General features: G+C 39.0%; 1 protein-coding gene across 8 annotated transcripts in view; it reads right to left on the bottom strand.

Moving 5' to 3' along the window:
- RBMS3 (RNA binding motif single stranded interacting protein 3) overlaps positions 1–27,086 on the bottom strand; it is an 860,635-nt gene that overhangs the window by 85,460 nt on the left and 748,089 nt on the right. For all 8 annotated transcript variants that reach the window (XM_075547116.1, XM_075547121.1, XM_075547113.1 and 5 more), the window contains one exon: positions 2,126–2,236. In XM_075547116.1, coding sequence (XP_075403231.1) covers positions 2,126–2,236 — 111 coding nt within the window. The remainder of the gene's footprint in view (positions 1–2,125; positions 2,237–27,086) is intronic.

Genomic DNA, 27,086 nt, shown 5'->3' on the forward strand with positions numbered 1-27,086 from the left:
TACTGTCTAAGAAAGAGTGTCTATATATTATTTTGGAATTATTTGGTTCTCGATACCTTGGTAAAACTCATGGCCTCATCTAAATCTGTTCTTATGGACTATGCTCAAGTAGACAATTTTCTCTTTGAAAGAATCGCGGACTAGCATAATCCCGACTGCTTTTTATCTCTCATCTAATTTTTCAATTTCCTAATGGAGTCAGTCACCGTCTCAGTTACTGCAACTCTTACATGGTAGGCGAGTTCCTTGAGCTGGACGAGGTCGACTGGTTCTGCTTTTGATTCCAAAAGAAGGATTTCTAAAAAAAATGTTCTGTGCTCCGCACTGTAAGAACTCTCTCTTTGGTCAGATTGAAGACTGTCATTCAATACAGGAAAATTACATTATTTCAGTCATTCAGCATTTGCGATCTTTTAAGGAAAGGGAGGCTGATATGGAGCGAAAGTGGGTGATACAAGAAACTTCTGGCCTCCCAATACTGTTCTCTGGATCTGTTTTGCTGGTAACATGCCAAAAAAAAAAGTTACAAACAATACTTGCACATTGTTAAAAGCAGGAACGACATCTCATCTTTGAATTCCAGCTCCTCTATAAAAGCAGCTACGCTATGGTGTGCAGTTAGAGGTCATCTTAGCTGCGACTTTGACATCTAAGAAAGCAGTTGATTCATCCCAAGCCTTTGGGCAGACAAGTTATCACCAACTGCTTTCTACAGGTTCAGCAACTGAAGCCGTAGAGACAGGTCCTTTGCTTCTATTAGTAAAACGAAATTTCTTCATTGAGCAAGTGTGACACTTTTCATTACGTTATATGGACTTTTTTCCTAGTTAGAGAAGATTGGCGAGGCACCAGTAGGCCTGTCAGCAATTTCTTACATTCTGAGAAGCCTGTGAGCCGACCACAGCGATGTGGCGAGCCAGGCACGGCTAGAAAGTAAAACCCCCCATATATAACAGTGAACGTATTTGGAGACGCTGTCAGCGTGATCCTGAAGAGTAGCTTCTGACAGCTGGGTAGTGACCGGAGCATCTATAAACTTAAAGACGCTGAGTCATCTCAGCCCTCGAATGGTATGAAGTTCAATACTTCCAGGAGAGGGAGGGGAACTGAGACGCAAAGATTGTCATTTATTTTCACAGGGGCAGATGGAAACCAGCGAGCTCAATCAAAATTCAAATCGAGGCTTCCTGACTCCTTGTCTGAGGCTCTTTCCACGATATTTAAGCTTGGTCAGCCAGAGGAAAGCCCCCTCTCCCTCCCTTTCAGCATCCTTACAACTGACAAGGTCATCTGCACGCACATCTGTAACAAAGAAAACTGCTTCTGGGGCACGCCAGCACTTGCTTTTAATGGGTGACATAATTCTCTATAATAATGCACTTACAGTATGCGAGGCTATATTAGACCTTTGAATAGCTTTTGTTTTGGTTTAAAACACAAGAGTTTTACTCGTGTTTGCTAATGCCTCTTTAAAAAGACTGAAATAGGCATATTTCAACATACTTTTGTTCCCTAAAGAATAGTATGATTAGTCTAAAATATCCCAACGACAAGAAAAGATCAAATGCATTACATACTCTTCCTTCTTTGAGACATCATCTGTGTGCACATCCAAAGAAAAATGAAAAGAACTCGAATATGCCAGGTTCTCGATGACTTTTTATTGATTTAAGCATTGAAAGTAAATAAAAACCCCTGCCCTTCACTTCTAGTCAAGGCTGATCATGATTTGTGAATAGACTGGGAATGATATATTAACTGAAGTAGTTAGCAGCCGGGAAAAGAAAACCAGGCTCAAGTATATTAGGTCACAGGACCAAGATTTGCAAATGCATGCAAACAGCCTTTCCAAACCAGCCATTTACCTAGTGCACTGGGTGAAAGAAACAAGAAGTCCATGACATTGAAATGCAACACAGTCGACCCCTCTGCCTCGTCACAGTGGGAAAACGTGTCTTGGAAATGCACCTGCATGCAGAATGTGCCGTGTTCACCTTGGAAACTGGATGGTGTGTTAGTCAAGGCGGAACGGTATAGAACATGTGTCGCTAGTCATGGCAGTAAAACCAGAGGACTCTGCTTCACATAGGAAGTCTAGGAAAACGAAGCCACCTGGCAAACTCACCGTTCCTGTTGTACCCAACGAAAGGTGATTCATCTGTTGTGTCAGGGGGCCCATCATGCTCGCTGGCTGCATCGACATAGGATGGTCCATTGTTGGTGTAATCACAGCACCCTACGAAGAACACACAAAGTCCATTAGAGCGGAATAGACACTCTGTAACAGCTAAACAAACACAACACCGTTTAAATTTTTTTAAATACCAAGGTCAAATTTTTATCCTACACTATGAAAGGCTTGCTCCTCAACTATGCTTTTAGATGTACATGACTGTGGATACAAGAAGCCGCACACACTCGCATAGTCCAGTTCCTATACAGAGCATCGCTTAACTAGGAAAGCCCTGAACCAGGGACCTCCCCGCGCTTCCTCTTCTTCCTCACTTTCCTCCCTCGATTAGACTACTTTAGACAATGAAACAAGCTTGTTGGGATTGTTTCCCCCAGTTAGTTTTGTTTTGGTTTAAAATTAAAATTATAAAGCTAAGGTTGGATGTGATCTTTGAAGTTATTTCATTTAAAGGTGATAAAGGCTAAATGCTAGCCTGTAAAAAGACATTTAAAGATCCAGTGAAAATGAACTATTACCGGAAAAAATAATATTTTTCCTAAACATTGTTTGGCTCATTGATATTTTTGCCCCACATAAGTAAATCTTTTTCAGAAATATAATGAGGGCAAATGCACGAAGGTGGAATGATTTCAGCATCCGAGCTAATTACTCACAAGCAAATGTTTCCTGAAAATTCTTGACGTAGAGTGATTAATTTTTCAAGATATTATCAAAATTGAAACCTTTGACCAAATTTGTCAACCAAAGGAGTAGGTTGCCACTCAGCCTTCCCTGTTGGCACTTCCTGATTTCATATGGCAAAAGAATGGAATTTTAATAGGTCCAGTAGGTGATATTATGAAAATACAAGACAAATGGTAAGAAAATTATTTAGATAACATGGTAGGAAAGAAACATATATCACCTTTGTTTTCCTTCTTGTGTATCTAGATCCCTCAGGTGAAAATGTTCTTGGCCCATTTAATGTTATTTTTTAATAGTACTTCATGCAGACCAGTAGGACATTTTTAGAGTAAACATTTGGTTTATGACTTAAAAAGACATGAGTTAAAAACTTTTTTTCTCATCAGTTTATTTTCTACCTCTGGTTAGATCTTTGTACACCAAATTACTTTTGTAAGCACTAGAGTGCTAACCACAAATACTGTAGTTCAAACACAGTACTTGATCCGCAGGAGAAAAATGAGATGATTTACGACACAGCATCACTCTCTGTGGGAATCAACCCAATGGCAGTGGGTGGGTTTTGTGTTTGTACTTTTAGCACATGAAAATAAGAGTGTAGTCAATATTAAGAGCTTATAAGACATCTGGTCAGCGTAAATGATTTTCATTTAGAAAAAGTGACGTCACAATACTAGTATCATGGAGGCTTTCACTTGAGAAGTAACTATCGAGATGCAGTGTTGTACAATATGACTTGGCAGCATCTCTTGCCTTAGGGTCCCTGTGGAGACAAGTCATACCACGTGGGCAGGACTCTCAAAGGGATTCCTAGGTATTTATACTCGGCCCATTGTCACCTTTTCCTATCTGTTAATGTTGGTGAGATTTATCTATTTATTAATGATGGGGCTGTTAAAATGATGGGGGTGTTAGTGGGCAGATAGAGAGAGAGATTACAGAAGACTGCTATGGGAATCAAACAAAGAAAACCAGGAAAGATCTTCCATCTTTATAAATACGTATTAATTCTCAACTCACTCACTCACTCGCTTACCCACTCACAGACATCGAGTTCAGTTCTCACTCCGAATGACCTTCCAGAAACCTGAGGTCTCTGATGATGTAAATCTTTACGGGAGCAGGTAACCTCATCTTTCTCCTCGGGAGTGGTTGATAGTTCAGAGCAGACCGCGTCATTAGCGGCTCAGTATCTAACCCACTGCACCACCGAGCTACTTAACTCTCCGTTACCTTGATAAATTTCGGCTTGACGGGGAAAGTGGCTGCAACGTTCACTTTGGAGACATTTGGGCTGATCGCTCACGAATACTGACGTGAGAATATAGCTGTGCTGTGCTGGAAGCCACATGGCTCCTGTGATTCTATCTTAGCACTGCCTCCCTTCCTCTCCTGTATGATCCCCCAATTGCTGTTTGTTCAAGGGCACACCATCCAAGAGAGCAAGGATCACACCTAGATACCCTTCATTATTCTTATAAGTAGGGATTGAAGGCAACAGATTCTCAGAAATTCTTTGTAAATGAATGCATTAATGAATTGATCAGCTGAATTAGAACCAGGGAACATTTACCGACGTTTCTGAGTTAGACTTTTTGTTTGAAGAGGGCTGAAATCCTACTGGTTTTGTTCCCAGCTGTTGGCCTACAAGGCCTGTAGAATAAGACATAGAATATAGCTTCAGAAACTCTGATTGCAACAATAATGAAAGGACAAAACCCCAAATCAAAAAGTATTTAGAAATGTTATTTTGAGATTAGGAATCAAAATGGAAACATTCCAAAATTTGTCTTTTTTCCCCCAAACCATTTTATTAAGAGCTAATCCAGACATCATACCATTCCACAGGACAATCCCATCAAGTACTATGATAGAATTGCCACCCAAATCTGTTTCAATATATTTTCTTCCTTAGTGAACCCAAATGTTTTCAGAAAGCTTGTTCTCTCAAGGGGTAATCATTTTAAAAAGAGTTGTTCTGTTCAAGTATGTGCGTCAATCCACACCTTAAAAAATTAGATATGGAATTCATTCAATGTAAAGGCCTCCAAAAATGCAATCATAAAACATATCTTAAATTTATTAAAACAAAAAATTGATTGTGTTTGTGTATGCATAGATATCATAGATTCTCGGCTGTGGTCATATTTGCAAGATCTGGGGAGAACACAGCAACAGTTAGGGACATTTTGGGTTTTCACAGTTAAAGGAGGGTTGCTCTTGGCATCTAGTAGGTAGATGCTGGAGAGACTGCTCTCCATCTATCACATACAGAACCACCTCCACAACAAAGGAAAACCCACCCCTAAATATCACTCAAAGTGAGGTTCAGAAACCTCATACGCACGCATATTTGTGAGCTCCATTTGTATAAAACAAGAATGAACTGGCTACCGCCTTATTCAGAAACAGCATATAGCACTGAGTCTGCTCCATAAAGCAGCAGTAAATCTTGGGCTCAGTGCTGAGATTATATGACTGATATAAACCAGCTTCTTAAAGCCCTGGCATCTGAGTCAATTCCCCAAGTCCTATAATGGAGCAGAGAAAAGAAGTAAAATTTTCTATGTGACGTTTAATGGCTATACAGTAATTTTTTTAGTGAACCTTTCTTATTCTATTTGTTTTGTTATTGTAGTCAACCACCACTCGGCTGCTCTTTCCTGTGCTTCAGGATGATTGGAGTCCATTGGCATACTATTTGAAGTGCTTTCTATCCACATGGAGTCTGCAGGTCATGGCCTGGACATCTGATGCATAGAAGTAGAATGCTTTACACTGTTCGATGGTGAAGTTAGAAGAGCAGCATTCTAGCTTGCCTAATGAAGGAATATCTATTAGCTATAAAACAAAATTTTAATATGCTTCTAAATGAAATATGCTTAATTTCAGGTTGATTTTTGATCCAGTTAGCATTAATTAGAAAGGCTTTATTTGGTTTTCTTTGTAAATATGCAATATTAAAAGGCATTAAAAGAACAGATTTACTTTAACCATGGAGTTTCCTTTAAAAGAATAATAATTATATACCATGCCTATTCAACTGTGAATAATGGCTTCAATTACTGGTTAAGTACCTATTTATACAAGTGTGTCATTTTGAATGAGGCTATGAAGTAAATATGTCACAGTGAAGCAGTTTTACACCAAAGCAGGTACACAGATAATTAGGATTTCTAAGAATGCTTTAAAAAAATCCTTTAGCAATTTACACCTAAAACTGAAGAAACTTGTTTAACAATGACTTTTGATGTTTTCACCAAGCGTGCTTAGACTCATAATAGCAACAATGGCTTTCCATCCAAACATTTGAAAACACCCGAACCCATTGGCTAAATGGCTTTGTTGCCTGAATGTCAACATGCCAAAAATTAGTTCTTCTCTCACTCAACACATACACTGGGTTTTCAAAACTGATCCAATTGCAATTGTGAATGGAATTTTATAGGATGGCTGTAATCCAATATGTTTTCCTTTCCTATTGCCAATTGAAGAGATCATCATTGGCGATACTAATTGTTCACACACGGATCACAGTTTCTCTTCGGAGAGTTTTTGATAGCTTCCACCGCAAAGGGTAAAGTCAAGGTCATCAATTTCCCATTCTGATTCCATAATCAATAGGTGGTTCTCAGTTGTGGGGGTGCGCCACCCATAAGCTTGGATACCATAAAACCAGTGTTGTTTGGTGTCGATGATGTGAGGGAATCAGTAAAGAACGATGCTCTATCCCTACTACATTAGTGTCACGTCACTGGACACCGAGTCATCATCTGCCTTCCCTACACAGATGCACGATCCAGCTCCCCAATAACTAAAAAGATTTGCCCCCCACACACACACATACACCATTAAGCTATCATGCTTATCATATAAATGAATTGATCACAGTATATTTCAACACCTTTCAGACTTTCAAATATACAAAGGAAATCCAAAATTGCCACTTATCAAACATTTTCTATAATAAAGAAGTGTATTTACCGATAGGCAACAGTTCCTAACCCATTTCCTACTTGCATAAGAAACAGTGTTAAACCATCCTCCCTAAAAATGTCCACATTTTCACAGGTGAGTTTGCATTCTAAAACGAACTTTTCTTTAAAAAAAAATTTATTGGAGGCTCATACAACTCATCACAATCCATACATATATCCATTGTCTCAAGCACATTTGTACATATGTTGCCATCATCGTTTTCTTTTTTTTAAATTGTTTTATAAGGGGCTCAAAAAACTCTTATCACAATTCATACATACATCAATTGTGTAAAGCACATTTGTACATTCATTGCCCTCATCATTCTCAAAACATTTGCTCTCCACTTAAGCCCCTGGCATCAGGTCCTCATTTCCCCCTCCCTTTCTGCTCCCCCCTCCATCATGAACCCTTGATAATTTATAAATTATTATTTTGTCCTCTCTTGCCCTGTCCAACGACTCCCTTCACCCACTTTTCTGTTGTCCATCCCCCAGGGAGGAGGTCACATGTAGATCCTTGTAATCGGTTCCACCTTTCTAACCCACCCTCCCTCCACCCTCCCAGCATCGCCCCTCACATCGCTGGTCCTGAAGGGATCATCTGCCCTGGATTCCCTGTGTTTCCAGTTCCCATGTGTCCCAGTGTACATCCTCTGGTCTAGTCAGATTTGTAAGGTAGAATTGGGATTATGATAGTGGGGGAGGAGGAAGCATTAAGGAACTAGAGGAAAGTTGTATGTTTCATTGTTGCTACATCGCACCCTGACTGGCTCATCTCCTCCCTGAGACCCTTCTGTAAGGGGATGTCCAGTGGCCTACAAATGGGCTTTGGGTCTCCACTCTGCACTCCCCCCCACCCATTCACAATTATATGATTTTTTTTGTTCTGATGATCCCTGATCCCTTCAAAACTCGTGATCACACAGGCTGGTGTGCTTCTTCCATGTGGGCTTTGTTGCTTCTGAGCTAGATGGTCACTTGTCAAAGAAACTTCATAGTCGCAAAACATCATCTGTTCAGCGATGCCAGTACTATTAAGCCAATAGATGCTGTATGTTGTGTTTTGGAAAAGTGTAAAGGTAAATGGGCAAAATACTGATAAGATTGAAACATTTTCTGTTCAGGGTTTCCCTGTCTCAGGCATTTAAGAGTGGCTGAGAAGTAGGGCCACCTGTGCCTTTCCATTGTCCCTGCCTTCCCCTTGCCCACTAGAAGACTCCTACCGGAGTGGCCAGGGTAGTATCTTGAGCACAGTACACAGATATTATGCATATAAAGATGATATGGGTTCCAATTTACTATTCAACCTACTTCCCTTCGTCTACCCACATGAAGCCTCTCCTCTCACCACAGTGACCTACTTCCCATTGCCTAACACACTGTGTTCTCCCCGAGCTTGTTGTGCCAAGTCATCTTTGCCCAATGAGGATGTGTCTTTTAAGATGTTTATCCAATGCCACGTCCAAGGGCACATCTCCTTAGACTTGCCCAGCCTACAGGTCATGTGCACTCTCATCTATCCCAACACGCAGTGCACACTTTGACCACCATTGCACTTGGTTTCTTAGATTCTGTGCTCACTGGCATCGCTCACAGTGCTTTCTAGTTTTAATGGCCCTGACACCCAGCGCAGTTCATAGCACGAAGCAGATGTTCAGTGAATGGTGGCTGACTAAATGAGAGCACGGGATCTGCCCAGCAGCCAGGCCTGCCATGGCTTGGATGAAATGCAAAAGAGTCACAGCAGTTCCAAGCTCAAACTGGGCAGGATCAACAGAAGTACTCTCTGGATGGGGCTGAAAGATGCATTGAGGGTCCACCCATCCATTTGCTCTGCTTCCCTGAAGAAAAAAAAAAGGCCCTTTCTGACCATTGTCAGCTCTTGCCATTTAATATGACGATTTGGGGGTTTCTGAGACCCACAACCTACCACGTGAGTTTGATACTGGAGTTCCCTACATGATTTTTGTTTTATGCAATAATGCAATATACCAGATTAAATGTGGCCACATTTCCTGTCTATATCACAACCAATGTGCACTGCCACAAATGCAGAATAAGCTATTTTTATTCAGCCTCTCCACTGCATGAACTGCTTTAATAGTCACGCATCTGTCTAAGATCCTTGTCAAACCTTGCTTGGTGATAAGAGAAGAAATTCTTTATTCACTAGTACAGCAATCACTTTATATACCTCCAAGTAGACTTTCAATGCACAGAAAGTTTTAAATGCATGTCAGAAGCAATATTCAAGAGCAGTCATCTTCCAGATGATAAGGCAAAGCGGGTTCCCAGCTGACGACTGAATATTTAAGGCCCCATCTTTTGTCTGGTAAAATGTTTATCTGGCTTTAACTAGCACTCAAGACTGACTTATCATAAAGCTTCTCATTAAAATCTCCGAACTGACAAACAGGCCTGGAGACCTGGCTGTAGATCGCTTTCAAGGTCTTGCAGGATGCTAAATGAGTCTGGGCAATCATTTCTCAAACCACTGTGGTGATCAAGAGGGAAAGCCGCCTGTTATCTTACTTACCGCCATTGTTTAGACCGCAAATTGTCTAAATGTGTCACAAGGCACCTCAATTCTGTCTGTTACTAGAAAAGCAGCTATTCCTTGTCTGGCAATTTGCTACAAAATGCACTTTATTTTGTGGTCCCTCAGAGAACATTTCTAGCTATTTGTTTTCTCCTTTAAGACATTTTGTGGAATTTGCTTGGTTAGAGCTAGCAACTCCACTTAACAGAAGGGGTCAGGCATGAAGTCATAACCCAACCTAAGAACAAATTCACCCCTTTTAAAGTACACTTTCCTATTTAGGAACAAATTCATCTCCTTTAAAGTGCACTTCTATTATTATTATTTGTATTAATATCCCTCACATTTATTTTATACCCAATTGATGAAGTGCTAGATAATCTGAGACGAAATATGTTTGGTGGAATGGCTCCATTCTAAGGTCATAGTTTATGTATTATCCTCAACTGACACATCTTCTTCAGCCTGCAAGATGTTCAATGAACATACATAAAGTGGCCTCGTAGATGAAAGCCTGATTTATGTTTTATTTGACAATGTTAGAAGATTTCTGCCAGAAACAAGTTTTCTTACCCTTAGGTTCTACAGCTATTTTCCTCAAATAGCAATCCAGTATGAGTAAGTTTACCTCTACTACTTATCATCAAGTTGTTTATGACTCATGGCGCCTCCACGCGGGTCCCAGTGGACTAGCACTCCATAGCGTTTTATTTTTTTTAATCATTTTATTGGGGGCTTGTACAATTATCTCCCCCCAGATCATCACAACCCCAGACACCCTAGGGATGGGGTTCAGAACGCTTGTATAATTCTTATCACAATCCATACATGCATCCATTGTGTCAAGAACATATGTACATTTGTTGCCATCATCACTCTCAAAACAATTGCCTTCTACTTGAGCCCTTAATATCTGCTGCTCATTTCCCCCCTCCCTCCCCACTCCCCCCTACCTCATGAACACTTCATCATTCATAAATTATTATTATTTTGTCATATGTTACACTGTCTGACATCAACCCCCCCCCCCCCGCCTTCTTCTCTGCTGTCCATCCCCAAGGGAGGAGGCTATACATAGATTCTTGTAATCAGTTCCCCCTTTCTACCCCACATGCATAGTGTTTTCAATGGTATTTTTGGGGAAAGCAAATCCTTCCAAAAAACTTGGCCTTCCTCCCGAGCTACCACTTGGTGGAGCAGAACCTGGAACCAGTTGGTGAGCAGTTAGCACGTCACCATTTGCCACAATCAGGATATGAATGGTATTAAATTCATTCACCCCTCATTCCACAATGGGGTTGGCCTCAAGACAGCATCATGTGGGAGCTGAATTCAGACTCTTTATGCAGATTTCCTTCCCAGACCCACCAACTCATCCTCTGCCTGTCAGTTCGACCCCCACCAATCACTTATGTCTGTAAAGATCTAAAAGAAACCCTTCTGGTGTTCTGTTTAGGCCTTCCAGGGTTTTGCGTGAACCTTGTATTGCACTGCTTCTCTTTGTTTGATTCTTAACCATTTAAAAATTTTTCTTTTAAAATTGGTTCTTATTCGAGGCATATGCAGCTTCAAATACTCTTGTTGTTGTTGTTGTTGTTGTTAGGTGCCATCAAGTGGGCTCCAACGCACAGAGACCCGATGTGCAATGGCATGAAACACCGCCGGTTCAGGGCCGTGCTCGCCGCCACTGCTCTGTCTGACGTCTGAGTACACTGACGCAGCCCCCGTGTCAATCCATCTCGCCAGAGGTCTTGGGACATCAGTACGCCTCCTCAGTGTAACTGCAAACACCCAATCACTATTTAGTTCACTTCCTCAATAATCTCTGCCTGTATCCATTCCACTGCTTTCTAATGTACCATATATACTCGAGTATAAGCCGGCCCGAATATCAGCCGAGGCACCTCATTTGGCCACAGAAACTGCATTAAAAATATGCTGGAAAAACTCGGCATATTCATGAGTAAATATGGTACATGACACAACTTCATGCTACCCTTCAAATTGAAACATACATTCTTTTCAAACAACATGTTCTGCTCGACCAACAAATTAGAAATAACCATTGCAGTCAAAAGGAGCCTCGTTGGTGCAGTGGTTAATCACTCAAGCTACTGGCTAAAGAGCTGGCTGTTCAAACCCACCATCTGATCCCCTGGTGACGGTCTGTGTCCATCAGCATTATAGCCTCGGACGCCCGGTGGAGCCATTCCACTCTGTTCTACAGAGTCACTATGGGTGAGAATCCACTCGACAGCAACAAGTGTACGCTTCAGTGTCTGAGCATGTACCTAGTACGAGAATAAGAGCTCATGTCTAAGTACTTTCACTAGCCCTAGAAGCATGGCATTGATTTAAAGTATTAGAAGCAACATTCAAAAATGGTTCTACTTTGTTGGGGACAGCTGGAATGAACCAATGCTCAAAACACTTTTAAAACGAAAGGGTTTACCAGTTCTTTTGTGCTTTTCCCTAAACTCCGGAACCAAATTTCCAACTCCTCACCAAACTCAGACTCTTAGGCAACTCAAAGCAATCATGAATATTCATATGTTTGCATTTATTTGTTAGTTTGTTTTCCGAGTTCCAAACTCCCAAACTCAGAATATGTTTTGTCTTCTGTTTCATTCTCAAAATAATACAGGGATTTTTAAGTCATTTATATTCTCATTCTCCCTTGCCACCAATAACAATCCAGTTAATTCCTCGGGAGCTAGTGGCACAGTCATTGTGTGTTCACCTGCTCAAAGGAGGGCCAGCCGGTTGTACCCATTTCTTACTAAGCTCATTCCAGCTCCATCGTGTATAGTTCCAGGGCCGGTCTTCCCATCTTCTTATTTTCCACAACATGGCTCCTGTCTTTTATCGTATAAAACATTTTAAAAGTTCATGGGAAAAACCGGAATAAAAGATAATGGAATTTTTTCCCACAAACTTTTTGGAGACCCTTTGAGGAATCATAAAAAACAAAAAGGGCGCTGCATTGTCTAAACTCTCTTGCATTTGGATATAGATATGTCACTTCTGGTGACAAAAGCTCCCCCAACAGATCTAGACCTGGGCGCCAATTGAGAGGAGCAGCAGAAGGCACCGGCCTCCACTGTGCCAGCCCAGAAAGTGGCAACGCCTGGTGGGCAATAGAAGGGACCATTTCCTTACCGGCGAAATGTGGTTTTGGGGTGGACAGTGTCAATAGTGCCCTTATGGTCACGCAGCAGAATTATTCAGAACTGTGTTGTTTGATACCATCCAGCATTCACTGACAATCAGATGAAGTAAAGGTTCCATTTTCTATAACCACTATTTTTATGAAATAAACCATATACTAATTTCATTGCTTTAAATAAAATAAAGTGAAGATAAATGGATGAGAGAGAAACCAAGCTAATATCTTCCTCTCAACATTAGTTTACTAATAAACAAACAAAAAAATCATTTACTAAGAAACTGAATATTTTCTAGGGTCCCTTGAAGGGGAACAAATAGAATGTTCTGTCCACCAACTGATAGTTCAAATCTGCGGCACTTACCACCGTGCACTTGCACGGTCATTTGAATATTCCGTAATTTTAATACTATATCATTTGTATATTGTTTCAAACTGCCATTAAAAACAGTGCGATGCTGCAAAGATATGAATATAAACATATTGCAAAAATACCCTTTTTCTGACCTCTCAGTCACCCTGCTGAAATTACTATATTGTATTAAAGTTGTCCAAGGGAGAACTATTCTGAACAGGCAGTACCCCACCTTTTCCCCTTGGCCCTCCCTCTGCTTTCATAGATTATAAGGCAGAGAGGCGGGGAAATGAATGTCCAGCAAAATCAGGTGTTTTGACTAGCATGCGATGTCTTCAATATATACTTTTACTTTATTTCATGCAAAAGTAAGCCTGACGCTGGGTGCCTGCCAACAGCTACACGTTTCCTTACCATGATGGAGACAGATCCCCCATCTCATCATGAAAAGGCTATCTTCAAAGACTCGTTGTTTTTGCTTATTTCCTTCTGACAGATGTTTCATATCATCTACCTCAACAGGCGAGTTCATCTGTAAGGGACACCCACTGTCTGCAGCCAGCTGAGGCAACAGTACCAGTGTCATCTGTGGACAGTATCATCCCACTCCCCTGACCTCAATGAAGGCCACATCCAAGTGCAGGAATAACAAACAGCGCCATAACTTCCTTTACAACGTTTCCAGGACAAGAGGTGGACTCGCTGCTGCTGTATTTTATTTATTTATTTATTTGGACTCGCTTCAGCCAAGAGGGCTTGAAAATGTGCCACACGGAATAGTCAAGCTCGTGTGGAACATTTAAGCATCACCAAACTAGTCGATTGGGTTAATCCCGAGATTAAAGAAAAACAAAGCAATACGATTCAGCTGAAAACATCTGGTTGACTCTGTGCCACGTCAATTAGCGAGAGCATGCATCTGTCAGTCAGCTCTTTCCCTTTGGTTGTACGAGTTCCCACGAAGAAATGTCCATACCACCAACAAATCCAATTCTTTGAAAGACCACAGGGATAGTAAACTATGTCTTAAACCGACAGAGAATTAACATGAATTGCTTTGGGGTGGAATTATACCTTGTCATTAAAATACATCCTTAGGACCCCAAATTGAATCGATCTTGACTTGCCTAAAATTAAAACAAAAGAAGTTTATCTTGACTTACCTAAAATTAAAACACAGCGTTTAGTATTAAAAGTATATCACTGTCATACGTTGAGAGACTGCTCAGATGTTAAGGACTTTCATAGACCTGGATATGATGGAGCTATATAACTTTTTAAAAGTTATATGACAGGGCTTCAAAAGTTAGTCGGAAAATTCCATGATCTATTAATTCCATTTGTTACATGGACTTTTTAAATTCCTGTAGTATTTAGGTGATAGTTAGGAATTTGAGATTTAAGTAAGTTTACAAATTCATTCACTCACCAATCATTACTGGGCACTTCTTGTGTCTGGCTTTCAAAGAGCTTAAAGTTCAATAGTTAAGTAGCTTAAAAATGATATCGTAAATAACAGTGTTTCAAAATATAACAGTAGCGAGGTAATTGAAGAGATTAAAGTTTCCATAGAAATAAATATTATTGGCTATACTATGTCCATTTCTGTCTTCACAGTTCAACCTGCTACTGGCTGATTGCTGAAACCCAGCGCTTGAAGTCACAGGTGAAGTCCCTTCCTCATTAAGCACACTTGACTGTTGAGTTGCAGCCGGAGGTCATGGGTACCAGACCCTAATCACAGGAGTGAAGAATACAGAATAAAGGAAGGAAATAGTTTTAAAAGATAAAGGAGAATTGTAGACATCCCAGATTGTATCTGAAAATGACTCAGGAGTTCTCAAGGTCAAAAACATCTTTGTAGGAGACCAGCCCTAACATTTCCAGAAATGAATGGCTCATCTTTAAAGAGCAGGAAATAATCCCAGATACCATAATTTCTATTTTAGATCATAGCTCTAGACACTGAATATGGAATTCCATAGAAAATGGATGCGTTTGAATCGTGGTGTTGGAGAAGAATATTGAAAATATCATGGACTGCTCAAAGGACAAACCGATCTGTGCTGGAAGAAGAGTTCTCCTTCGAGGAAAAGATGGCAAAGCTTTGTCTTACTTAACTTTGGACATGTTGTCAGGAAAGAACAGTCCCTGGAGAAAGGAAATCATATTTGGAAAAGTGGAGGGTAGCGAAAAAGTGGAAGGTCTTTAACAAAAGGGACGGACACAGTGGCTGAATAAATTCGCGCAGGCATAGGAAACGGCGCAGGACTGTACAATGTTTGCTTCTGTTCTGCAGACAGTCGCTTTGGGTTGGAGCCGACTCGATGGCACCTAACAGCAATAATCATAGCTCACCTATGGGGCAAGCCTTCGATGAATGCCAGTTGGCAACCCACTTGTTAATCGACTAGGAAAGCTGTGCTGTGTCATTCCTCCTGAAAATAAAACATGTGCACTAAAAACGTTTCCTCAATCAATTTTTGGTAGAAATTTGAGTGGCAATGGGATGGCAGATACAGCTAACCAATGCATTATAAGTGACCATGCTGACTCTAGTGGGCTTTAAGTAAGATTGAAACTCCTAAAACATAGACCTAACAAATACTAATATCTAGTAAGTTGTCATAAAGTCTTTAAAGCAATTATGTCAATGCAGTGCCATCAAATGCAGAAAATTCAGAACTTATTAAAATAATGAAAATTATTTCGTTAATATTTCTTGTGATTTTTAATACTAACCATTTTTACATATATTCATTGGGGAATTTTATTAATCAATTATTAAAGTTAAAAATAAAAATGATATTCCAGTTATAATAACTAATTATATCATTTCAACCTACTTGGCATGGTTATAATTTAGATTCAGATGGGCAAGTAGATTTTTAAAAAACACTGTCTCGGGGGCATGGTGGTGGTCTTTTTATTGTGATTTGAGTGAACGTTTACAGAGAAAACTGCTTTTCCTTTCAACAAGTCATGCACATTTTGTTTTGTGACATTAATTGCAATTCCCACAAAACAACATCCTTCTTGCCACTTTCTCCCTGTGTTTACTATTCCTTTGCCCCCTTCTTCCTATTACTCATCATGACCCTAACAGACCATGGAGAACCGGCCTTTCGGGGTCCCAAGGCTGCAAGTCATGAAGAGAGTCAAGGGCTTCCTCTGCTTCCATCAGAGTGGTTGGTGGGTTTGGACCGCAGATGTTGTAGTTAGCAGCCCAGCGTAGCAGGCCAAGGAACTCATTTCCTCTAGTTATTTGGTTAGCTCTAAGGTGTTTTTGCAACTTTTCCCAGAGCTTCGTCACCAAAACAGGGTATTGAACTCTGTCATGGGCTCCATTTTTCCATTGGTAATAAACTGTTTTTGAACAAAGGTAGTCGTGTTCAGGGGTTTCTAAAAAGGATAGGAAACTGGTTTTTGAATATAACAATTAGTTTAGCATTTTTAAAAAAGTATCTAAATACCAGTTTATTTGAACACCAGTAATCTTTGAAATTTTACTTCACAAATTTTGAAAAGCCAAACTATAAATCACTCAAAATTTTAATTTGTGTTTACAGACACGGGGGAGAATAAGAAACACGCAGACCCATTTTTGAACATTTTCAGCTAAAGAAACAGTTCAAATTTCATTTTATTCAACTTCCTTCACCTTTTTGTATGGTGTAGTTTCAGTGACATGGGATTGGTGTTTTTTATTACTACCTGGAATGAACTAACATGAATCTGGATTCCTATGATGGCGAAGATTGTTTTAAATCTAGGTTTGTTTTAAAGCATATATCATGAGAGGGGCCGATGAGAGTACAACCAGACTTTTTGAAGAGTCTTGGAGCTAACGTTCCAAGATAATATTAAGCCAATCAAATTATTCCATTAATTTTATTCCTATGTTCTGTTAAGTGGAAAGAGCCAGGGAGAAATCTTGGGCTGACAAGGTAGGAATAAAGATTGTGAATGTAGGGGAAATGTCAGAACTTATAAAAGCAGGTGCAGCTGCCTAAGCCAAAGACATCACCATTCTGAACCTGGGACTCTTTATTTCATCGGGAGGTATAAGCTGCAGCTATATCAAATTTCTGGTACCAAAATGTAGCTCTGGGAGGAGTCCCCTGAAGCTTATTCCATGGGGATATTGGAACAGTTCAATCAAAATTTCCAAACACACACAACATTGTGAAGGAGCTGTGCATTATAACGACTGAGGGACAGGACATTACCATGAGAAGAGACATGGACAGCTAACATAAATGGTGACTGAGGTTAGCAGTTAACTAAAAATGTGATTATAGAATAGGCAACAACTATAGTGATTATTGAGTTAGTAAACTGTATAGTTTGCAATTTTTACAGACCTACATAGAAGGGAGCTGAGTAGCTGCGTACTCAAACCAGAGAGCCTACATTTCTGACATCTATATTTTCCTTGAGGTGTCATGCCTTTTCTTTAATCTCTGAGAAATTCAAAGTTTTCTGGCCCTTTATTTTACCAGTACATCTATACCTTCTTGAAAGAGGTGCTCCAGAAATCGGTAATGAGCTCCTTGGTCTATTTTCTTTTTAAAAGTGGGTGGCACCCAGCCTTGCCTTTTATTTAGTGAGCCGGGTACCCGGAGAAGGTCACAAAACCCAGTCACTGCTGGAATTACTTCTGAGGTATGAAAAGTGTGTGTTTGTACAAATATGCCGGATACAACTGATGTCGAGAATATTATAAGAGCTGTAAGAATCCCCAAGTAAAATGATTAAAAAAATAAAATTTTAAAAGTCTGTTTTTGGAAACTTCTTTAACCTAACTATGCAGATCTATTGATATAAAGGTTTAAGTAAAACCTCCTTAAAAGTTTTAAAGTTTATTTTACAAAACAGGTAAGGAATATATCATCCCTATTTTCTTTCTCATTTAAAAATAAGGCGAGTCTGTATGAAAAGCAAAATAACAAAACAAATACAGAAACGCTGGATACTTATCTTTTGGTTTTATTTTGAATGACTATTGTTCACTTAGGAACCCTGGTGGCCTAATAGTTAAACTTTGGGCTGCGAACTGCAAGATCAGCAGTTTGAAATCATCCTCCGCTCTGTGGGAGAAAGACGAGGCTTTCTACTCTCAAAAGACTTATAGTTTCTTAAACAATTGGGGACAATTCTACCCTGTCCTATCAGGTTGCTAGGAATCAGAATCAACTCAGTGGACGTGAGAAGGTTCAGAGTTTGGGGTGTTTTTATTCAGATTATAAAATGGACAATACATAAAGTAAGGAAAATGATATAACATGCTCCCTTTTTAAGAAGAAATTCCTTAGTTTCTATTTAATTCATAATTACTTGAGCTTTTGTTTTAACATGTGGAGTTTCTGGGGGGGGGGGGAGACCCCTCTGCTATTCCAAAATAAAATTAAATCAAAATGATTACTCAAGGCTCATGGTACAAAATGAATAAATAAAGTTTCCTATGTGTGGAAAACGATAAGGGTTTTTTAACATGTAATTTTAAAATAATGCTCTAATTAACATAGGCTTAAATAAAATATAATTTGTAGGTGATTTTTCTAATGCACATTTTAAAATGCAAGACATTTATTAAGTATATAGACAATATTCATAGCATTAATACTGATCACTTTCAATAACGATAAAGATTTTAAAATCAAGCATTTTTACCTTAGACCTATCATCTAATCTGATGATATTCTGAGACATGTCGATTTAAATGATACTATTGGAATAAATATTTATATCAAAAATCAAAGTTTTTAACAAAATCCTTTTAGCTTCTTTTTACTTACAGAATGATGGGATTGTTAAAAGATTAAATACAGTTTACATTCTCATGCTAATCAGTTTTGACGCACATAGTTAATTTATTAATATGTTATATTCTATACACAAGAACCCAATGACTCTATTTTCATTCATTTCAATTTGATTTACTCCAGGCTAAATGATATAATCCTAATATTAAAACGCAGTGAGGAATCAGACAGTTATAATGAAATAGAACCGGTGTTATCTGGATTGAAATATAGGTGTCCAAACTCTGCTTCCAATTTGTTTAATATCTGAAAAGTCAATTAACCGCTCTGAGCCTTTACTTTCTTCGTTTGTAAAAATATGTACTGTTAAGGTTTAAATGTTCATATATGTCACATTTGGTAAAATACAAGTTTGGGGTAAAAAGAGGACGACCATCAAGGGGAGTGATTGACACAGTACTGCAACCATAGCCTCAAAGAGAGGAATACTATGGGGTGAGCACCAGACCAGCTGTGACTTACAAGGTTGCACATCGCAGCACCGAGTTGGAAACGACTCAGTAGCAGCTAACAACAACTCAGGTGTATAGTGTATAATAAACCAAGAGCAAGCCACTGCTGTTAACTCAAGTCTGACTCTCAATCAGAGTATTTAAGTACCCTATAAGACAGACTATCATATCCTCAAGAGCCTCATCAGAAGACCCAACCCCCCCCTCCCCCCCACGGCCCTGGAGACAAATCTGACCCAAAACTACCTCTGTTGGACAGTGAAACTTCCTCCTGGGGTTGCAGATGCTGTATGTCTTATGGCAGGAGAAAGCTTCATCTTTCTCCCCATAGCAGCTGGTGGGTTCGAGCTGCTGACCTTGTGGTTAGTAGCCCAATGTGTACTAGGCCACCAACATTCTTTCATGTGAAGAAAGTGAAGGTCTTCTTTTGGTAGCCTGAATGGCAAGCAGTTCCCCCAAATGTACCAAATCAGCAAAATCAAAACCTCTAGTACCCATGCTTGTTGATGTCTAGAATGATCTGTGGCTGCTCTTGGCTGCCATTGGGACTTCAAGGGTATGGAGGAGACCTGCTCCAAGAAGTTTTTAAGGCTTTGACCTTTCAGAAGCAGATCACCAGGCCTTACTTTTGAGGGACCTCTGGGTGGGACTGAACCACCATACTTTCAATTAGTAGTGCACTTCTTAAATATTTGCACCACCCACGGACTGTTGGACATTCTCTAGACATTAATGAACACTTTATTACATAGTTAGAGAAGCACCACAGCTAAGCCCACTAACAATCCCATTTAAGCCAAGATGCTAGTGATCACATTAAAGTCCTCAAGAGACCTTCGGAGAGAAGTGCACACCATATACGCTTAGATGCACTGGATTCTTGTATTCGATTCTTGTGGTTTGTCTCTAACTCCCACCACACACACACACACACACACACACACACACACACACACACACACACACACACATTCAGGACCTTTTAATGCATGAGATCAGAGTCTCATGCATTATTCAACGTTAGTATGTATCAGCAATTTACTTCTAGACTCTTTAAAATGCTTATTTGATTAAACTGTCTCTTCCCCATAGACTTTAAGTTTCATAAAAGGAGGGATTGTACTCCATTTGCTTTCAATTTATCCTTAAATCTGGCACAGTGTATACAGTACTGGGCAAAAAGTGACTTCTATATAAATATTGCTAAATTTTTAAAAAGCAAAGGAAAGAAAGATGTTGCTTCCAAATAGCTGAGTGTCCTGAAGAAAGGGCAGGCCAAGTTAAAAGGAAAATTGAAAATAACAGCTGAGATGCACGATGATAAATTATATAGGCCTGACAGCTTTTATCAAAATATAACCTTACATATATAACAAAATTTGTAAGTATATTGCTTGTTATTTTTCCTCCCTGCTGGGATGTAATTTCCATAAGGGAAAAAATATTGTTTGGTTTGGTGATATCCCAAGTGTCTAGAAAGGTTATGTGGTGCACAGTAAATATCTAATAAATGAATAAGTAAAGGAATGAATTACACTGGCTCTATAATTCCACTAAGTTTAATATTTTGAGTATAATATTTTAGTTCTAGGAAAAGGAAGAACTGAAAAAGGATTTACGTTTTAATTGCTATTCTTCCAAGGTGCCACAGAAGGAATCTACTTGAGTCTCCTGGAAATAGTCCCAAAAGTTAACGGAATGCTCAGAGTAATAATTTGGATGCTTTTGAATCTCCAGTTGAAGCATTATTGCATACTCTGAGATTTATAAAATCGAAAACATATTTTCTGCCCCTAAGGAACCTTTTTACTTTTCAAATCCAAAGACTCCCCCCCTCCCTGGAAATAGAATCCGCATGCTTCTGATGCATTTACACTTGCAGTGCTCCGTCACAATTCTGGTTAGACTGAAGTGATACCTGAAAGCCCTCTGCTTCACCCGAACGGAAAAAAAAAGCAGGGTTTCCAGCGACAGCAATAGAAGAAATATCTAACTACTTGCTGATACACTGGAAATCCTGAACTGTCAAACAGTTAAACAGCTCACCATGAGGTGAGAAAAAGGAGAACGTGGGTGCTTTCTAATGGATCGTCACTGCAGATTATTAAACTTGAAATCAAGCAGGGAAGATATCAAAGTGTCGTATCATCCAGCAATTTTCTAATGAAATTATAGCGGGTGCAAAGCCAAAATGAAAGGATAAAGAGACATCGCAGAGGACTACTTTCGTCTGGCTTAATTTGACTCTGCTAGGCAACCAAGGCGGGAGTAACTGATTTCATTATTCGAGGACAGTTGTAAGAAGAAATCACGTCCACCAGAGGGTTTCTCATCACATGCCTAGCTACGTGCAATAGAAACATCCGTGAGCAAATGATTGGATCATTCTGATTTTCATCGGCCTGCTGGGCACGTTCCTAAGCAAGGATGAGTGCTACTCATAAGGCTGCCTTAGCGAGGAACCATGGGGACGCACCACGGCCACCTCAAAAGAAAAGACCACCGCTGTAGCTGCTTGCATCAGGAAGGTGGTCCAGGGGAATAATTTAATGAGCTTCTTTTGAAAAAGTAAAAAACAAGAATTATTTGATACTAGTTCAAGATGTCAGTTATTAGTCACTAAAATACCCTCCTGCTGCCTGGCAGCCAACAAGCTTTCACTCTCCCCAGCTTCATATTGAGCCTAGTTTTAGAGAAAGACATGAAGGGAAGTTAAATCTTTGAGCAGCAATCCAATTTGTAAATACTTGTCTAAACAGACATACTCTTAGGTTCTTAAGAAACTTATTTATTTTCTTACATTTTGGGGATTTTTTTTTCTCCTGCCAAATAGGACAGAGAGAAAACACCAAGAACAACACATATTAAGTACTCTGTGCATGGAAAATCCCACAGGAAAACATGATTCGGTTCAATAATTTAGTTTTCATATTCTTTGTGCAGCTTTTTCAAGTTGGCCATTTGAAACATTGGAATCATTGAGTCATTCTGTGCACACACTTTTATGACCAGCAAAAGTGCTTATTATTACCAGCATCAACACACTAGAGTTTAAAGTCCCTAATGCCAAGACTGAAATTACCCAGCAAAGCCTGAAATAATAATCTATCCTGTCAATAAAAAGAAGAAACTTTTTCCCCCACTCAGAGCATGAGGAAGAGACCACCCAATTTTATAAGGGCTAGGGAACTTCACTGGTAACAGCCTAGAATTTATAGTCTCTACTTAACAAATAGGGACCAGGAGGCTGCCTCCAGCTAATGCTGACTCGTGGTTCTGTGAGGTTTTCTTTTCTTTATTATTTTTATTATTCCTTTAAAAAAATCATTTTATTGGGGCTCATACAACTCTTATCACAATCCATACATACATCAATTGAGTAAAGCATCCTTATACATTCGTTGCCCTCATCATTCTCAAAATTCGCCTTCCGCTTGGGTTCCGGGAATCAGCTCATTTTCATTTTTTCCCTTCTGTAAGGTTTTGAACTGCAGCGATCTTACAGTGTTCTCACTATACGACGGCCATGAGAGGTGAATCTACAGTGATGATAACTGGATTAATTGTTTCTTGGGGGTATGGCAGGGGGGGTTTCGGGAAAATGGGGTTAGCAGTTAAGAACAAACTGTTTGCGCACATAGGGACCTAACAGTGAAATATATAAATCTAATATATTGAGGTCTCTACCTTTTTGAAAGTCATAGTTACAGAGCTAGGATTTTCTTATGGACTCGACAAAGGCGTTGACTGCCTTCTTGGTTTGTATTAGTTCAGGGTTAATACTGTGTTCACCTAATTGAATCCATCTTCCTCTTGTTGGAGTTGTGTTGCTATTGGAAAGATGGTTAAAAAAAAAAGATGAAATGCTTATGAAATACATGATTTAAATGAAAGACGTTATAGATGGATATAAAGAACAATTTCTGAAGCTTTTAATTTGACTCCTATGTTTCCTTGGGGCTGGATTAAAGGGCTCGTTAGATTTCTTTCAGTTGAAAGCATCTGTCTCTATTTTCTAAATTCTCATGGAGGTCAGAGACCAAAATAGGAACATCAGTTACATAAGCATTTTGATTGATGTGGTATTCTTTCATAATCAGCTTTGAAATTTTAAGTGAAAATAAAATTATAATTAAATTGCTAAATAATCTTGTTTGCAAGCAATATAAGCACAGTACACATATGGCTAATTCACTCAATATGATGTCACTATATGCATATTATTTCATATTTCTAAGTTAAAGAGCTATTGCACAGATCAGTCCTCATAATTATTAGTGAAAAATAAAGGAATTACTAGCAATCCCATCTACTCCTGTGAGAATCTCACTCCTGTGAGAATGAATGAGTCCAGTCTACCACTGCCATCGGTAGGCAGCAAAACTACAATTCAAGCCAGATATTGAAATTATTTTCTGGTCCCTCAAACTCATCACGCTCAAAAAGACCTCCATGTCCCTGATCTTGAACTTCTCTAATGCATTCAATTTTACATATTAATACATAGTTCACATTAATTACATAGTACACATATTAATTCAGTTCAGAAACACTGCCTACTACCTAGATACCAAGGGTTGAAACTGTCTACAGTCAATTTTGAATTTTACACCTCTCATATCCTTTCTCTTGTAGTTTTTCTATTTTACCTCATTTCTACCATCTATATTTCTACCATCTATATTTTCTCCTCTTATTTTCATTTATACATGACTCAATAGTGTCCATCAGTCTTTTGTGGTCCCTTAATGACTGAACATCTTCACATGAACACCTATTGGTACTCTCTCTGTGTAGGTCAGTCACATAAAACTAATTGTACATCCATCCATATGTCCACGAACACATAGCAGAAACCACTTCTTGAAATATCTTCTATAGATAGGTATGTATGTTTATTTCAGAAAGTTGGAGGGCAATAATTTTGGAAAGTAATATTAAATATAAGGATGTAGCGTGTAACACAAACCTAGTCTCATAATGGTTTTTCAGTATTGATTGAAAATACTTAGAGATACAAGACTAAGGAGATAAAAGGTTTTATAGGAAAGTCTGAATTGATTTTTAATATACAACACTGTCATGCAGACATGTGTCTAGTGTATATTGATTAAAGCCCTTTAGGAATGTTTCTTTGATATAAGTTCTCTGTTCTGAGTAGATGTTTTTATATTATTCAGAACCCCAGTGGTAATTAGTCTGATTTCCTCTGTGATAAGTGAGAATTCAAAAAGCAAAACAAAAACAAATAAAAGCACTCTTCTTTTTGAACATGGACAGGATTAATTATGTTCCTTATAATTTGCTTCTGTTTTCTTAGTTTGATCCTACTATTTTCTTCCATACATGATATATTTATACCACATTAAATGATGTACAACAGGGTCAAGCATCAGTCCAATTTAAAAATATATGTACTGTACAGAAACAGTGATGTCAAGAGAACCCGGGTCATGGAGTGACTTCCTGACCAAGGCAGCGGGACAAAGGCATGGTTTCTCTGGTATTTTCTCACCTCTGAAGTGCAGTCTTCAGAGACAGCTAAACGTGTAGAGTTAGTTACTGTTAGATGGTATGGCATGGTATCTGCTATATCTGAATCCAAATACCGTATATATCGTGGATAAGCCAAGTTTTTAGCACATTTTTTTCTTTCTTTATATTTTTACATTTTATTAGGGGCTCATAAAACTCTTATCACAATCCAATTATCACATTTTTAATGCAGTTTTTGTGGTAAAATTAGGTGCCTCAGCTGATATTCAGGTTGGCTTTTACTTGAGTATATACGGTAATCAATTTAGGCAGACACTTTAAAATTCTCAAGGTGCACAGCACATAATTGATTCTGCTGCTTCAGTTGTTAGTAAACTTACTGCCATGTAGTTGATACCGACTCACAGTGACGTGGGACAGGGTAAAGAGGGCCCTGGGAGTCTGTGACTGTAATTCTTTATGGAAGTAGAAAGCCTGGTTTTTCTGCTGAGAATGGCTGGTGGTTTCACACTGCTGAGGTTCGCAGCCTAACGTGTAGCCACAAACGCCACTAGGGATCCTCCCTTTGTTATTAGGACTATATTTTACACGTGGTTCATATAGACAAGTTCATTCAGGTTGATCGAATACTGTCCAAAGTGCCCAATGACTTCAGAGCCACCTCGAGGTGATGTCTGGTTACTGGCAACTGTTTAGGGAGTGGAAAGCCCAGTCTTTTCACCCAGGAGGAGCTGGTGGTTTCAAACTCCCAACCATGAGGATTGCAGCCCACCCCTACATCATCAGGTCTCCCTAGATCCTTGTGGTACTTGTGTTAGTTAAACATGATTTTATGTCCACCAGACATTCCTGGCTAGGGGTGGAGTTAAACCTGTCAATCAAGTCACAGCTTGATGTGCGTGCATATTCGGGGTTTGGCCTTCTCATAAGGAGGCCCTTCTCTCACCCTCAATTTGCTACGTTCTGGTCCTCCACTAAGAGCCGCTGCAGTCCTGCCATGTTTGCACCAACCTCTTGGATTACACAACTCTGCACCGAGCCTGTGTTCTTCCTTCATTCTGCATCATTGCATGTGGCTGCTAGTCTGAAGAAGTACTTAATGGACTAGTATCGGATTTATAGACTTGAGTTGGGCAGGCCTGGGATATTTTCTTGATATATAGTTATTTTTTGATAGAACGTTCTTTCTGACACATGTATGAGTGTCACCGGATTTATTTCTATAGTCAGCCTGGCCTAACACAGCTCCCTGGAATTTTCCCCCCATAAAATTAAACATTTAACCCTCGATTTTGGGGGTTATTTATTTTTTGCGTGTATGAGTAAAATACAGAAGACCAAAGAATAAACTGATATTTAAGACATTTGACTAAGAAATGATGCAATATTACATTCCACCTCCTAGACTTTAGCAACGAAAACAATGATCAATGACCTTTCCTGCATGTCTCTCTTCACTAGAGAATATGGCAATATACACAATTTACTACCATTTTAGACCCGGCTTTCAGAAAATATGGACAAAATTTTATTGTTTCTCCGGAAAAACTACCCATAATCTAACTCCCAAAGTCTAACAGGTTTATTTCCTTTGTCATAGGATCTTCATTTCTTTTTTCTTAATTTACTTTTGACTTTTAAAATATGCCTTCAATTATAAGTAGCCTCAACTTTTTCCTAAGAATTGGGGGCGGTAAAAATCCATGGTATGCATTCTCTTAGGTAGAAAGGGGGAGGGTGTATACTTTTTAATTAAGTTTTTATTATTTTTATTTTAAAATATTATCACCTAGTAGAAAATTAGGTGTCATAGAGCATAGAACTAACTTGTTCAGATAGATATCAAACAGTACAAACTTCTCCAATTTGTTTAATTCTCTTCAATACCTTTTCATCCTTGTGAAAACAAGGTTTGCTGCTCATCTTACCGAGTGGATCAGCTAAAATTCCAGAAGACAAAAGGCAGACAGAGAAGAGACTAGCAAGAAAAATTCTTTATGACCTATTCTACACCCTTTGCAGATACTGATCAACCATGGCTATCAAATTCATAAATGTATGATAAACACTTCATTCCAGAGTTTATAACAAATACACAATACCCTCAAAACATTCTAATGACTTTCCTGTAAGGGAGAGAGGTCAGAGGTGAGGGAAAATATATATTTGATGAATAATACTTTTGCTTAAGTTGATAAGGGCAAATTTGTAACTGGGAAGCACTGAGTTATATATTATGACCATATAATCTTGTCCACATTGATTTTTTTCAAATGTACCAACTGGCAAAGGGAATATTCAATTAAAATTTGTTCAAAGACAAATTTCATTAATATTAATTATATGATTAATAAACTATTTCTGAAAAGAAAAAAAAAACGCCCAACGCAGCACC

Source organism: Tenrec ecaudatus, chromosome 4, assembly GCF_050624435.1.
Source record: "Tenrec ecaudatus isolate mTenEca1 chromosome 4, mTenEca1.hap1, whole genome shotgun sequence".
NCBI classification, from domain to species: Eukaryota; Metazoa; Chordata; class Mammalia; order Afrosoricida; family Tenrecidae; genus Tenrec; species Tenrec ecaudatus.